The 16625-nt window shown below is 40.0% G+C and overlaps 2 protein-coding genes across 2 annotated transcripts in view; both read right to left on the reverse strand.

Annotated features, from left to right (window-relative positions):
• swap70b (switching B cell complex subunit SWAP70b) overlaps nucleotides 1-7905 on the reverse strand; it is a 31025-nt gene extending 23120 nt beyond the window's left edge. Inside the window, exons 1-2 of the mRNA XM_069162681.1 lie at nucleotides 7750-7905; nucleotides 6429-6569 (exon numbers count right to left, since the gene is read on the reverse strand). Of these exons, the coding sequence (XP_069018782.1) occupies nucleotides 6429-6569; nucleotides 7750-7845 (237 nt within the window). The 5' untranslated portion in view covers nucleotides 7846-7905. The remainder of the gene's footprint in view (nucleotides 1-6428; nucleotides 6570-7749) is intronic.
• A 546-nt stretch (nucleotides 7906-8451) lies between these two features.
• Nucleotides 8452-15468, reverse strand: wee1 (WEE1 G2 checkpoint kinase). The gene is made up of 10 exons (XM_069162609.1): nucleotides 14591-15468; nucleotides 13789-14015; nucleotides 13257-13323; nucleotides 12642-12814; nucleotides 11964-12232; nucleotides 11654-11743; nucleotides 11431-11516; nucleotides 11163-11333; nucleotides 10907-11052; nucleotides 8452-10496 (listed from the first exon to the last, which is right to left on the reverse strand). Exons 1-10 carry the CDS (start codon nucleotides 15077-15079, stop codon nucleotides 10340-10342), a joined length of 1875 nt encoding a protein of 624 aa, XP_069018710.1. The 5' UTR covers nucleotides 15080-15468; the 3' UTR covers nucleotides 8452-10339.
• Between the last annotated feature and the right edge of the window lie 1157 nt (nucleotides 15469-16625).

Genomic DNA, 16625 nt, shown 5'->3' on the forward strand with positions numbered 1-16625 from the left:
CTGACCTGCTGCGGTGAACAAGATGCTCCCATCATAAATATTTTGTAATCACATTTCAAACCGTAGACGACTCTGACATTAAGTCTGACTCAAATAAAACAATATTCTTTACTGATACTCAGCAAAGTAAGACTGGTGAGGACGAGGATGGTTGTGTAACTCCATTAGTGTGGATCGCACTTGTGGTTTTGAATGACTGCAGCACGACAGTTGAGGAGGAAAAGAAGGGAAGTTGTGAAAGAAGAATTTGTTATGAAAGAGCACTTCGTTGTCGAACGTCTTTGTGTCATGCTTGTCTTGTTTTTTTTTGTCTTTGTTGCTCGCTGGTTCTCTGTTTTTCCATTCCTCCTCCTTGCAGCTCACTCTCAATCTCTACCCTTTAACAGTAAGATCCTTGTCAGCGCTGCCCCCCCTCCTCTCTACTGCTACATGTTCATTAGGATTCAGGATCCAAACTTCAGCCTTATCTCCAGCAAACACACAAGTGAAACAAGTGGAGTGAGACTGTCACGAAAAAAGCCATTACCAGTTTAACAGGACTGTCAGTCATTTAATTAAACCAACAGTAGAGGAACAGCTGATAGTTGAGCAGATTAAGACAAGTCTTTTGAAAAAAGGGGAAACAAGAAAAGTTGTGAAATGGTCCAGAACAAAAAATTACCACAACAATTTGCAGGTGTTATTAGGGTGATTCTCTAAACTTCTGACTTCCTGGTAAAGAGACAACTGAAACATTATTTTTAAATGCCTGGTCAAACCCGAAGGACTACAATGTAGATTCATTATCTTATCCTTGCAATACAGATGGTTTATAGACTGTTGTGAATCTCATCAGTAGAGCAAGCTTTTCCTAAACTGTTTCCTCATTCTCAAGTTTCTTTAGGTATCTCATTCCCTTCGAAACTCACTCTCAAGACTGTGTGCAGATGGTGTGAATTGTCAAAGTCCACCAAAACTGGGCCCAACCTGGGAAGCACCTTACCTCTGCCAGCAAAACCAGAGACTGCAACCATTTCACTGAAATAACATGATGTTGGTGCAGAGTTGGTGTGTGTAAATATATGAGTCCTGACAATAAATGCAATCTGATGCAACAGACAGGTCCACACTTTTTAAGTACATCTTAAAACAGTACTTTCATACATGTCTATGCAAAGAAAAAGGTTTTGGTTTGGTCCTCCTGGTAATACTGTGAAGAAATCCTGTCCTAATGCAATTTCAGTGTTGGAGATGGAGGACAAAATTCCCAGTAAAACTTAACCAGTCTATTGTCTGGTATTAAACTTTTTTTAGAGATATAACAGTATCTGCCTATATGACAGCCAAATAAGGACAAAACAACTGAGGTACAGAAATGGAAAAGATATGTGTTAAAACATTGTCACCATTCTATAGTTTGTCCATCAACAAGTCTGATAAATTTCTTGCACAAATGGGTTAAAAAAAAAAAATCTAAAATGTGTTTATTTTATGTTTTTGGGTTGTGTAAAGATTCAGCTAAACATATCATTGTTTAAACCTGAAAATGTCAATATCAATTTCAGTCCTTGTTTTGTTTACAAATCTATTCTACAGTTCTGCTGAAACTAAATATTATGAGACTTCAACAGCATGGAGTTCAAATCAAGTGTGTATCTTAAAAGGTTACAGTCAGTGTACTGTTAGTCTACTGCACCTCAGCATGATAATCCTGTTTTACCATTCAAACCTGATTAATCTTACTACTCACATGCTGGAACCTCATTTTAGCGTCTACACATTTTGGCCCCAAATGAGGACTTTGGACACAGGACACAGGACACACACACACGCACACACACACACACACACACACACACACACACACACACACACACACACACACACACACACACACTTGGTATTTCAGTATCACAGAGGATCTCTTGTTTCTGTGGAGTGCAACGCTACACCAAACCACAAAGTGCTGAGTCCTGAGCTTCAACATCATCTCTGTCTCTGCTGCCACATCAACAGTGTTCAGTGTTGTAGTGTCAGGCTACTATAGCCTAACAATCCCACCACAGTGACTCGTCTGTTGTTGGCCTCGGTGTTCAGATAAGATGAAATGGCACTGGTCAGGATTTTATTTTCAGCTGCATTGATACAGACAAGTGGAGTGAGTCAGTGAGGATGATGCACACTCTCCATCTCTTTTTACTTCCTATCTGTGGTACAAATACAGAGACATGCAGACTGAAGTTTTTCTTGACTTGCAACTTTATTCATTTGTAAAATAGGATTCTTGTTGTCCTGTGTTTTGAGTTTTGGGTCCAATACACACACACACACACACACACACACACACACACACACACACACACACACACACACACACACACACACACACACACTTGTGTGACAGGGTGGAGTTTCCTTACGAGTGAGGGCAGTTGAATGCTTTGACCAACACCCTCACTGTCCACGGCCTTGTCACCTCTACCTCGTGCGTGTGTGTGTGTGTGTGTGTTTGTCTGTGTGCGCGTTAAGGGCGGTTATTGAAGTGAGCCCATGACATCATGTTTCTTTTCCTGAACCTAAATCCCAAATTTACATTTCCTTAAAGAAGTGTTGATGTTTAAACTTTTTAAACATCACTAACTCACCAGCAGTCAGCCATTACATATGCATGCCGTGATGCCAAATAAAAAACAAAAGCACGTTATTTTATATGCTAATGGTGCTTTCATAGTTTCAAAACGTACAAAATATGTCAGGTCAAATGTGGGGAAGATTTGTATAAAATTAGAGTTATTCCATTTGAGTGTAGCCACAGAATGTCATTTGGACTTTGAATATTTGCTCATGGATACTGTACATCAAAAAGAAGTGAAATAAGATTTAATCTTGTTTAAACTGTATAAGGGTTAAAGAGTGTGTTGCCGCGCCGCATACAGGCCTGACGCAGTGTTGTTGGCTGTTAAACATGTTTTACAACTTTCTTTCAATGATCTACAAATGAAAAAGGCTGCATGAGGAACTAATGGGCTATTTATGAAAATGAAAAAAAAAGTTGCTCAGGAGTTGCCGACTCCTACAGTGAGAAACCACAAATCAGCTCTGGTTAAAAAAATAAATAAAAGGTTCAGCACTGACCAAGAGAACGTCCTCTTCACAACACTCAAAAGCAGCTGCCTGCATGTTTGATGTCCAAAAAGATTCACTCAATACACAGTCAATGTCTCTCAGAGGGACGATGGCTACTGTGTGATGTTGCAATTTTTTCACACAATAAATCCCTTCAGACATTATGGCAGCGGAGTGAAACTTTACAGCAGCTCAAAGGAAAAAAACAACAGATAAGAGGACAAACCAAGAGAAACTGACTTTAGCTAATCCAACCGTTACGTGTGCAGCTGGATCGATTAGTCAACAGATCATTCACTGGCAACTCTGATGCTCAATGATTCTTGATTCTTCAATGAAATTGATTTCTAAGGAAAGTGTGAATGTTGACTGGTTTCTGTAATCTGCTAAATATCTTCAACTATCTTGAAGACATCACCTTGGACTGTGATGGACATTGCTTTCTGACCATTTTCAAATGATTGATTTTTATATTACCCAATCATTAAATTTGTATCCTTGAATTAAACATTCAACTTTATAAAGCATGGAGCAAACCATAGGACAAAATATAAACTTTTTATACTTCAAATCAATTAATTAATTGATACATTTTAAAACATTTTTAATTACAGCAGTATTTAAATCATGTATTATTCAACTCATCAACTAGGTTTCCAACAGCATTCCCTGCATTTTATCTTTCAATAAAATGGTTTAAATGAAATCACAAAATAATTATGATTTGTTATGACTAACATATTGTGTCAAAATTACTTTAATTTCTGATTCACAGTTTTAATTTTGTAATTATATGCATGTAAAAATGAGCGAGTTTCCATTGGCCAAACTTGTAGCAGCAAGCCAATCAGAATTTGTGTTTTTTGATGGGAGTTGGAATTCATGTCATTTGTAGGTGGCTCACTGCATGTAAAATGATCATTATATGGAAACTTGTGAAAGATAAATTACCTGTGAGGTGGAACAGCTAAAAATGAACAGTAATACATTTAAAAATAACAATCACATCACATCTAAAAAAAAAAAAAAAGATGAGCATTCAGACAGCTCGTTAAGGAGCGTTAACTTGGGACACAACAGAGTTCCAAACCTTTTGCCACGGAAACAGCTATTCAGTACCTGCTAGGTCTCTATCGTAATGACGTCATATAACAAGAATTCCAAACAGCCAGAAGGAGTTTAATTAGAGCTCACTGCTGCCTGACCTCACAAAGGGAAAGGTATTTTCACTTGTCGTGATGCCCAGCTAAACAATCACTAACGATCCATTCATGCTGTGACCCTGTTATAACATCATACAGACGGATGGACAGAGCTCAATAAGCCACTCAGTGTTCAATAACTAGTTTTGTATTGCTGTCCGAACTCAACACAGTACAATGATAGATGGACACAAAAGAGTCTGACACCAGCGCAATATACCAACACTGTGTGTCAGTCAATGGACCTCTATAGTCTAATGAAATAGTATGCAACTAGTATCTTGAATTCAGAATTGCTGCGTCAGACTTTACTTTAAAAGGGACATTTAGACAGAATGAATATGAAAGAAGGAATGAAAGACATCAATCACGTTTATACTACAGTGATTGGAGCAGCCATATGTGGCCATGAATGAGTTTCATGTGTTGTTAAGGAGGAGACCAAAAAAATTGGAAAGACAAAGAGCAAGTAATTAAAGAGTCAGTAGAATTTGCTGGATTTAGATCAAGTAGCAAATAACATGTCATGATGATTCTTTTCACAGTAATGTTTTTTATGATCACTAAGCATCTTTGTAGGAGAATACTATGGCAGACTACATGATAAACTTAAAAAAAATAAAAATACAACCATTGACCTCTGCCAATCAGTCACGTTGCAGTTTAAATCCATGACTATCCAAACCCATATACGATACAGTATGTAATGAGGACTTTGAAAGAATTTGCTCAATAAATCTGATTCCGATAAAACACAGATTTTTCAAATGAGGATGTTTCTGCAAAGAAGCTACTTATTCTAAAATGTGGATTTTTCACACACACATCTTCAACCCGACAGCACAGGAGATCTATTCAATCACCAGTTTCAAGGCAGCCACTCAAGATTAGTGTCAACAGTTCAGTCTCCGACCAAATGTAAAAGTATGGTCACAATCTTCCTCTCTCTTCTTGAGGTAGGGTGTTGATTAATGTCCAGAAAAGTGTTTTTGCTGAATGTTATGATGTCACAGGAAGTTGAGCTGTGACCTTTTGTATATATAAATGTCATTACTTCATCATTTTATCCCAATAATGATCTATGTAAAAATTATTGTGTTATGGCCACAAATATGTGTTGCGAGTCCGAGTGAATATTTGCACTAAATTTAAACAAAATTCCTTCACAGCGTTCCTGAGATATTACTTTCACGAAAATGGGACAGACGGACATAAAAACTGAAAACCTGAAGCCTCAGGTCACAACCATCATCATCGTCATGGACGCTAAAAATCATGCAGATGCACTGCTGCAGTTTTTCAGCCCTGAGTAGCATCTGCAGGACTTGCTCTTAAACCCAAACAAGCTACAACAACCAGTTAGTGCCATCTTTCTGTACGTGACTTTGGTGACAAAAACAAAGACAGAAACACACAAAGCACTTGTTGCTGCTGGTAAAGCTGCTGTGAGCATATGGTAACAACTGAAGGCTGCCAAAAGACATTTTTATCAACTGACAGTTTTTCCTTCATGTGGATTTCCTCAACTGGACAGTCAGAGGACCCAGTGACACAATCACACTGAAACGAGACAACTTGGTCTTCATGTTATATTTTTTCCAGTATTGCTGCCAACTTGGTGTTTTTTTTTTTTTTACTCTTTATAATGTATTATTTTCCAAACAAAGAGATGAAGACTCACAGCACTGACTGATGACTCAAAGACAAATCACTGGCCTTTATTGTTTCCTCCTTCCAGAGGAAACTGTTGTTTGTCAGCTTCCTGTCACTGATCTGTCGGTAAATGTGAACGTATGCTTTATTAACCACGAGAATGTCCAGTCTTACCAAAGAAAGACCAAACTGGGCGCAACAGGAGCTGTTTCTGAGCCGCTGTGATCTTTTGTTGAAGAATTACAATCTCCACCTTTAACTTCATCAATCTGTGAAACTGAGTTGAATACAAGGTTTTCTATTTACAATACTAATGTGTTTAGCTAGTTGCTTTCAGGCAAAAATTGTATATACTCTACTTTGGCTAACTTGCTTTGGATAGTAGCACCAATTTAATGTCCTGAGCTGGCTGTGTCCAGATGTGCAACACAGATGGTCCTCCAGTAAAAATCAGTGTTACTGACTGACCTTGTCCAGGATGAACTTGTTCAGGTATGGCATATATCCTTGGTTGGAGACGGGACCCTCATCGTCATCTTTAAAGTGCTCTTCCAGTGCCACCGGGTCATGTGGAATCTTCATGACAGTACACAAGTTGTGGGACAGCACCTGAAATCATGAGTGGAAAGACCTATTTTTAACAATGAGTATGTGGATAAACTGATAATAGGAGCTTCATTAAAAGTGAGAAAAAAAAGAAAAAAAATCTCCAGTGACATTGACAAGCCTGGAGATGAAAATGTTTTAACAGAAAGCTTGCCAAAGCCTCCTTATTGTCCTTTTTCCCTTTAAAATCCAGCCGCTTTCGAAAATCACTCCCACAGCTAACCGGTATCTACATGTAACAGTGTTTCAAATCACTGGGCAGTGTGGGTTCATCTCTCTGGCATTAAATAATAGCCAACAGAAGATCCATTAGATCTAAATGCAGTGCTTCTGCAAGTTACCTCGTTTATCAAATGTTCAAATGAAGACACATTTGTTGTCTGAGATTTTCTATATTTCCCAGAATTCCTGTTGCACTCAGATGGGGTTTACAGACATGAGCAACCATGCAGAGAACCAAGAGAAGCAGAAAAGAAGGAGTTTCACCTCTTTCACCACACAACATATCTTTTGCATTGCATTCTGGTATTTTGTGTAGAAACTAGTCTTACTAGGGTGCATTTAGTGACAACCATTTTGTCTTTGGAGTCGAAGGCAGCTGAAGTCAAAACTTGACCTTTATTGTCTACCTAGTTCTGAATGCTGAACAATGTCTGGCTGGCACACTGGCCTTCAGCTGCACATCCATAAGTGGGTGTGTTCTCTTGTTGTATACATGTTGAGATTTATCTCGAGGATTTGTTTTTTTCATTTATTTTTTTTTGTTTTAGCTGTTTAGCTATGTTTAGATTCTTCCACTGATGAACAATACATTTAACTATTGAATTATTGGCACTAAAATAAGTTTATGATAACTTTTAGTCAACATTAATGCATTTACCGGGTCTGTTTGGGATTATTGAAACACTCCAACGAACTCTGCAGTGGTTTCTGCTTTTAATTGTTTAATTGCTTTTATATTTATATGTTTACTACGATCTTCTTCTGTAATCAAACAGGTGCGTCCCGCTATCAAACACACACGGGCGCTTGCAGTTTTTTCCACGAACAGCGGAAGAAAAATAATACGTATTCAGCACGAAAAATGTAATAAACGATATCAGAAGTTGACACCAGCAGCAGGCGCCAAACGGTGGCTCATTGACTCATAAGTGACTGGAGTGGAATAACTTCAGCAGCCTACCTTCAGCTGCGATTTGGACACTTTCCCGCTTTTGTCCACATCCAGCGCTGTGAACGCGTGCCATATCGACTTTAAAAGTTCGTCCCGCAAGGCCATCACGCTGAAATATAACTCGTTGTTCTTCCACTTCTCTCCTCCCAGGGCTGTGTGCCTGACTCTTCCTCTCTCTCTGCTGGACACAATGAGGAGGAGTCACGTGACGCGCTGTCAGACACTTTGTGCTGCGTGTTTGGCATCACGATGATGAGCGCAGAGCTGCAGCACCGCTCAGCGAGAGGACTCCAACACAATAGGGAAGCTTCCTCCTAACTTTGTGTTAGAAAGAACTCCTGTAGACGGAGGCCAAAATAAGTTCCACACATTTGTAAAAAAAAAACATTCAAAATACAGGGAAAAGTAAGAATACTGGAGTGAAATCCAGAAAGTATACATTTTACTTAACTCAGCACCAATCTGTACCCTTCATGCATTGGCATACATTAACCAGAGATAACCGCTGTTTTTTCTTAAAGTAAAATTAACGTGTAATGTTATAAAAGCCCAGAAAGTCTTTTGTAAATACTTAGTCTTCTAACCACCTAATGGAAAAAAATCTTCTGGAAACTGCATCATAAAAAAAGATTTGCACCTCTTTACTGATCAAAACAAAAATGATGCAGCTTGCTGGAAGCAGGAAGAAAAAACGGTAACTTTGGAGACAGGATAAAAATCTTTAATAAATTAATCATTCAGTGGACAAACATATTTGTATACATTTGGTTGAAAGCACCTTCTGGAAATAGTGTTTTGAAATTACCCTTTTGTTGGGGGGGGGGGGTTCTTCCACAACTATTTCAACAGTAGATTCATTTTCACTTTGTTGCACTAGTGTTAACATACTTTTGATATCTCAATATAACTTTTGGATATCTATATAAATATATATTGATATATGGGAAATAAAAGCTAAAGCCTGTGTTTATTTTTGTTTCATTCTTGTGTTTTGATCGAACATTCAAAAGTATGCAATTCAATTTCAATTAGTGTCACTCAACTGTTAGCATAATTTTGGTGGACACTGTATATGATGTATTTCCCTTAAGTTAACAGGTAGAAGTAGCATATTCAACTAAATAATAAAAACAGCTCTCAGAATTATGTCATTCAATTCATCAGCTCCACAAACTGCATTGCAGCCTCCAAAACAGCTCCAACAAAAACATTTCTGTCAAACCTTCATGAAAGCAGGTTTTATTTTGGGTAATTTAGTGCATATAAAAGTAAATACTGAAAACCTCACCTCAACTGCAAAGGAAATTTAAAATGATTTCTGGATGGACGGACCAATAAAATGATTTCTACTATTCAAAATAAAGCCAATCACAGCAGAAAGGATCCATTTTTTCTTTCATTTGGGGCTTGTTTTTGTCATGCATCAATGTAAAGTGGATATCTTTGGACTTTGAACTGTTGGTCTGACAAAACTAAATGTTTGAAGATCACTTTTAGAAACAATATAAAATAAAATCCTATGAACAGAAAAATATTTGAAGGACAAGTTTTGTCAAACTGAACAGAAGACCATAGATGGTGAGAATTTATTAAAAGAACATACATGTTACAACTGAAAAGTTTATGTGTTAAGGGTTACAAGAACAGAAGGATGAATACTTGTCTAAACGGTAATCAAAGGTGAGCCTTGTGAAAAGGACTGCAGGAGGAATGAAAAGAAAATAACAGAACACATGAGAATCCAAAGAACAAGACGATGATTGTTCTAATGCTACAGGCAGGGTTGGCAGCACTGATCAACAGAAGATTCAAAGACTGGATCAATGTATAGCCTCACGGGTAGTGACTTAGCTCACTGGTGCTTTAAACAGATTGGATGAATCCTCAGGTGCCATGATCCATTTTCCATCCGACCAGACATTAAAGGGGGGGGAAGACTCCTGCTACTTGAAAATAAGAGCCAATGACCTCCAGAACAATCCAACCTGAAACTGACCATACCCTGAAACACACAAAACATCAATAGCAGCAGGTTTTTCTTCTTTCTTTTCTTTTAAAACAATGTGGCAAGTTCCACATGTGGCCTCCAAAGTGCTCCATTACAAACACAGAAATTGTCAGTTCTCCGACCGTCTGTACCCAGCATCAGGCATTTGACAGGCAGTAAGGTGCGCACGGCTACGGCAAGTACATTCACACTGAAGAGGGCTTCACTGCGGCTTTGATCCGCTGCCAAGAGGCTTCGGCTTTGTTGAAGGAAGTGCAAGGACAGAGACGGAGAGAGAGGCCTGACGTCTATGCAAACTTTAGGAATGACTGAGTGTAAAAGGTAAAGTAACTACCTTCGAGGACTGACAGTTTATTTTTCCAAGGAAGAAGCCCATCAGTAAAAGGGCTGAACTATGTTGGCAACAAGAGTCTAGTGAGATGAGCTCCAGCTCGGTGTGGCAAAGTCTACAGCTTGGACTGGGCAGAAGAGCCCAACGCCAGGACTGACAGGGTTCTCCTCCAACAGAAAAAAAACAAGACCGTTTCAACTGAGCAGGTCTGACTAAAAGGTCCATGAGCCTTCATCTTCCTGTCAGGCTGGAGGGAAGTCTTAGTAGATTGTGAGGCTGACCGACCGATTCATTTTCTTTCCAATGAGTCTGGAGGTTCTGGGGTTGGACTGGACTGTGGAGCGGGTCAGGATCCTGTCGGTGGACAAAACCTTCTCCTCGGCTGCGGCTCTGGCCAGCTGGGCCTTCTTCAGCTCCCTGAGGAAGACGAGGCAGGAAAGTTAATCATTAATAAGACCAGAGAGCGTCGGTCAATTTTGGTATGAGAACAACACAAACTCACAAATATTTCTACAGGAAAGTTCCTGCTGCCTTCCTGAGAAATAATCATTTGAGGGTTTAGAAAAAAAAAAAATTTCAATCAAAGATTTGGTGCCATTTGTTTTAATTTCCCTGATAATAAACTTCACATCTTCAGTCTGGCTGGACAAAATGAGCAAACTGACAATATCCTCTTCGGTGTTGGAACTTGTACGAGGAACTTTCACTATTTCTATGTTTTACAGGCCAGGTGATTAACTGAGAAAATCACGAGCAGATAACCTGCTGATTTGGGACAGATGAGTTAAAACAGCTTAACACTCAGGGAGCATCTCTCCTGTGCTTACTTCTGAAGCAGGGCGTTCTTGAACTTCTCGGCGTTGAGCTCGACTCGGAGCTGGTCTGCGCTCATTCTGGCAGCAGTCAGAAGCACCGGGTGTTTGATGAGGTCGGAGGTTGAGGGTCGTCTGGTTGGGTCAGGGTGGATCATCAGCTGGAAAAACAAGGGGAAAAAAATGTATATGTTTAAAATCAAACACAACCAGTCTTCCAAACTCATACTGACTTAAAAAAAAGAAAAGAAAAGGTGTTTCTGACAGTCACCTTGAGAAGACTAAGAAACTCTGGAGAAAGCAGTTGTGGGATGGCGGGCAGTTTGCCCTGTCTGATCTCGTGCCATTTGTCCCCGTTGGTGGGTAGAGGTTCGGCTCCTGAGGCGCTGACAACAGTCAGAGCCAAAGCAAAGATGTCTGCCTTTGTCAAATTAGTGTAGTGCTGAGAAGAACATCAGAGCAGCAAATAGAAGGTTTTAGTTCTTGTTTGAAGCTGCACCGATATAAAAGTACAAACTGTTTTTTCCTGGTTAGCAAACCTCTTGTAAGACTTCATTTGCCAGATATCTGCTGTCGCCCTCCTCGACATGTGGATTGTTCACTCTTGTCACATGACCTAGATCACCTGGGGAGTGAACGCAAACAGCACCGATTTTGAAAAAAAGTGAGAATGATTGTCTTGAAGAAAATAGCAGTGAAATAAAAAGAGGTAAATAATCAAAGGCTCCAAGACGTTGCCATACAACTGTGAAAGCTGCTTACCAATTTTGTAGACAACGCTAGTCGTCAGTCCATCCTCCTCCTCACATTCGTCACAGTTCGATACAGATTTTCGTGAAATGAAGATGTTGCCTAGAACAGAGAGGTTTAACACTTCCATTAGTTTCCGAGCAGTAAACTTTAATGATAAACACACCAACCAGCAAACACACTAAGCAGCAATATCAAAAACCTTTCTATGCAAGACAGAATCACTCAATCATCAGTTTGACTCCTGCCCTTGTGTCTTAAAAATGATGTATTAATTACATTGGCAATTCGTTATACTTTAACAGCAACAACAAGTACTCACTGGGCTTGATGTCCATGTGCACCAGAGAAGTTGAATGGATGTACTTGAGTCCTCGTGTAACTTGCAGCAGCAGATCTTTGAGCTCTAGCTCCGACAGGTACCTGAGCCGTCTGTAGTTCTCGCCGATGACGTCGGACAGCGTCCCGCCGTTGCAGTACTCGTTCTGGATGAGCATGTGGTCGTCCTCGGCCCAGGCTGAGTAGTAACGTACCACGTGTGGATGCTGGCCCAGCACGGCGTGGGCATACACCTCCCGCAAGGCATTTTGCCTATGAAGACGGGGAACAGACCGTTTTAATTAAGGCGCATCTGAAGCAGGGTTTGCAAGTTAAAAGGAGGGAGAAAAAAAAAACCAAGTTAAGCAGCTTTTACTAACCTGTCTGTTCAGATATGCAAAGAAGAATATGGATAACTTTGGGAGTGCATATATTATAATATTTATTTCCACTAAGACTTGAAATGTTACAAATAACAATACCAATAACATGCCCTTCAAGTCAATGAATAAAATATAAACATTCAGACCACCACAATCCCAATTCTAACCCAATGCCATGTTAGAATTAACACACATTTGTTGTGTCCAGATTTGTTGTGTGGACACAACAACATATTTGTTATGTGGACAGGATTCAGGTAGCAATCACAACAAATCCGCAAACAAAGTAATCCACTTACTCATCTACTGATCCTGCCAGAGGTTTCTTTGACCTCTTGATGGCATAGATGCAGCCATCAAGCCTTTTCACACACTTGAACACGGCACCAAACTCCCCGCAGCCTATTTTCTCCAGCTCGAGGAACTCTGAGGCATACCGGGACATCATATTGCTTTCCATCATGGTAACCCTCTGAGGGCAGAGGGAGAGTTTTAAAAAAACAAGTTCAATATATAATTTTAAATCCATTTCTCAGCTAGCGAGCAGCTTGTTTTCCAATTGCTTCACGAGTCACATTTAGCACAACCACTGAAACTCAGCAGATAGTTTTCAGGAAACTTACAAATGAAATAATACAGTTATAGTTATTCAGGATCGTCAATATGAACTTTTAATAACATTTAGTAGTGTGCAATATGTTTACTGACTCTACAGTGTCTACCTTGTGTCTTTATGGTGAATGTTCATTACAACAGAAATTGCTTTTCTCTGCCTTAAAGTGATGTCTACTAAATTGTCTACCTCATTGAACTTGTTTCACTTTTGTAGGAAGTTCCAACAGAAAGACTACATTCCTAACTGCAAAAAGTTTCACTTTATGTCATTCATGGAAATCAGAAGAATATTAAATTACCTTAGATGGTGGGAGGACTTCCTCGTCTCCCTCACCATCACTTGCCTCCATGTCTTCTCCACAAGAGCTGAGAGATCAAAGACAAGAGGTTGTTTAGCATTTAGGTTAGCATTCTGTACAGCAGGGGGCGACACCGGGGGCTTCACAAGCACATGGCAGACTTCACCAGTAAAACGTCCTGGTTCCCAGCCAAATCTCCTGGCCTTAGTCAATGCTGTTAACTTTTCTGATAATTACAACAATGGCTTAGGTTTGTGTATAAGATAACAGGTAAACTTGTTCAGCACTTCTCTGCAATCTGTGATGAACAGTTTTTTCATCATTGTGATGACAAAGATGAAAAGTTATTATACACGAACTGACTGTGGTGGGAAACCAGTGAACATAATATTGACTGCAGGCTATCCTCCACAGCCACTTTGGAAAAGTACTACAATCTGCTAATCTTTTCAGGTATGACCACTGTGAGATTTGGGGGATTGATCCTTCTTTAAGCTCACGAGCTTTTTTAACAGACATCTGTGCAACATACTCATTCCAGTGGGCCCGCTTCCTGTTGTTTCTCTGTTGGGTGGCAGACTGGATGAGCAGAGAGTCGGGAGTGAAGGGGTTAAAGTTGACCAGAGGGGTCTGCTGTCTCCTGCCTCTGTCTGTGATTGACTTTCCTGAAGCCTCCACATTCTTAAACAGGGCGACTCTCCTGCTAGAGGATCCAGAGCCGGAGCCAGAGCAGGAGCCCCTGGCTCTGGACAGCAAGCTCTGCAAAAGATAGATTTAGAGGTTTGTTAATTCGTGAGAGCAGCAGCACTGAAAAAAACTAACTATGTATTTAAAAAAAAAAAATACTACTTGAGAAAGGAGTGTGATTCCAGATACGCAAACAACAATAAATGGACGGTAGTTCTAAAATAAAATTGTGTGATACGTTTACTGATAAAGACAGGCCCAGACATGACACTCCAGGTCTAAAAATCATCCGGCTGGTTGACGAGAGTTATGCAATATTGAGGGTCACTGGGTCGTTAACAGACACAGCAAACGTATCTCGTGGAATTAAAAAAAAAAAAAAAAAAAAGTTTAAAAATGTGGCCGGTGTTGATTATTTTCTTCGATTTTATTTTTTCCAATTCATAACCTGGCAATATCCACATATGATTCAGGGATACAAACTTGTTCAAGACATTTGGAGGAGAAACTGCTTAAAATGTTCTGTGACACTGTTTTTGCACGAGCACAAAACCAGATACGCCAAACCTGCTTCTGTGTTTTGAGATCTTTGTAAATAAAAGCAGACACTGACCACAAATAATGTTTTGCAGAAATACCAAACTAACCTTTGGTGTGTGCGGCGTGTCGAAGAGCCGGAGTTTTCTGAAGGTTTTGTGCGGAGGTGTGTCGGGGCAGTCGGGGATCGGGGAGCTGGATCCTTCCCCGTCGTCCTGAACGTAGGAGCGCTCCGGTGACCCTCCGTACAACCGAGAGGTTTTCCTCGGTGAAGGTGAGCAGTTGGCAGACAGAACACTGTTCGGTGACTGCAGGTGAGACGGCGAACTAAAACCCTCCTCGTCCCATAGCTCCACATCGTCGTCACCGCCGGATGGAGTCAGGGGACTGCTGCTCCCTTCCAGACGTTTGTCAGCGGCGTCCCGGCGCACGGCCATCGGGGAATCCATCTCCGTGAAACCAGACTCTCCCCCGGTACTGTTATTAACGTCCTCAATGGGGTCGTCCTCTCCGTCACTAGACGTGAACTGTAATTTCTGACGAATTGGCAGTGTTTTTGGGGTTGGAGATGCGTGCCGATGGCGACTGTAGCTCGACATTTTCAGGATTTAAACCCCGGCTTCGTCGACAGGGAGGAAAAAAAAAAAAATCACGCGGTCGGACCCTCACCACTGTAGCAGCGGCGTGTCCCTCAAAAATACCGAGCTAGAAAACTTCTAATTACCTTGAAGTAAACGGTATTGATTTCAAAGTCTGCACAATCTTCCTTTAAGTGGTCAAATGCTCGTTAACATCCGAGAAAAAGTTACCTTGTTTGCTAACGCCAACACGCCCATCCAACACCGAGAAATGGCCCCGGACTAGCATGTATGTGTGAGAAAGACGTCCAACGTTGCTCTTCTACTAAAAACAAACACTAAAAGTAGTCCGTTCCGTCTGGTATCGGTATCCACCACCTTCTTGTTAGCTCACCGACAGAGAAACACGTATTTCCATAACAAAATCATAGTAATGTTTACAAAAAGTTTGAATGAGTCAAGAACTGGTTTCTTCCTATCACGCGCGTGGCAAAGGACTTCCCGCGACCGTTGGTCATGTGCAGCGGTGCAGCCAATCAGGGCTCGTGTTGAGTTTTTGAAAGAGAGGCGTTCAAGAGGCGTTTCGTGAGGCGTCGCGTCGTCGATGGCAGTGCAACAATCTGGCGGGAACGCGCGTGTCTGGAGTCCAACAATTAATTAACTTCAAGACAATGCCTCCATTATTTAGACGGCATGATCAAGGAAACTGCGATAAGGGAGAAAACAAAGATCAAAGTAAATATGTACCCAATTTCATAGGCTTTAAACAGGCTAAAGTAACACTTTTATGACAAAAAAAAAAAAAAAAAGATTCAAGTGGTTAAAAAGTCCATCCAGTAGAACTTTAGATCTATTCATCAAGTGGACAATGAATTGTGATTAAGCAATTAATTAAGAACAGTAAATACATTCAAGTATACTAAGTAAAATGTACATTAAATTCTTATAGGACATTCGATGTACATTACCACCCATTCAGAATGTTGCTATATTACAATTTATTTATTTTACTGATCCATTAGCAACAAAAATAAGTGTGATTTTATTGTTGGTTGAGATTGAGCTAATTTTAAGAAATGTACATTCTGCTGGTTACTTTAACCTAACACACTCATGTTATTTTTTAAGATAATCATATATTTTTGTGTCAAATCTTAGTCCAAGACTAGTAACTATAGCAGTAGAGCAAAAAAGATCAACTAGAAGCATGAGTCATGACAGGGAAACACTTGCACATAAGTTTTACAATAGTTCAGTGAACGTTTCATAGGCTGCAAATAACTAAGAGGGGCTTTAAAAAGAAAATACTATACTATAATAAATCTCAACAGGCATTTTTGATAAGACTGACATCTAATAACATATATCCAAACCTGCACTTCAACTGTATATGCCATCTACAAAATCGTTATCTACTGTAAAGGTACACTACGGTAGTGTTTGCACAATTATCATCTACTATGCAGGCTTTAATCACTGTGTTTTTGCCGTTTCTTAATTATGTTAGTTATGGTTGTTTTGAATAATTTATAACTCCACACTACTATAAATTCTGCACAAATTAATG

This window comes from Embiotoca jacksoni, unplaced genomic scaffold, assembly GCF_022577435.1.
Source record: "Embiotoca jacksoni isolate LCO1_2020_lvr unplaced genomic scaffold, fEmbJac1.0.p SCAF_3, whole genome shotgun sequence".
Classification (NCBI taxonomy): domain Eukaryota; kingdom Metazoa; phylum Chordata; class Actinopteri; family Embiotocidae; genus Embiotoca; species Embiotoca jacksoni.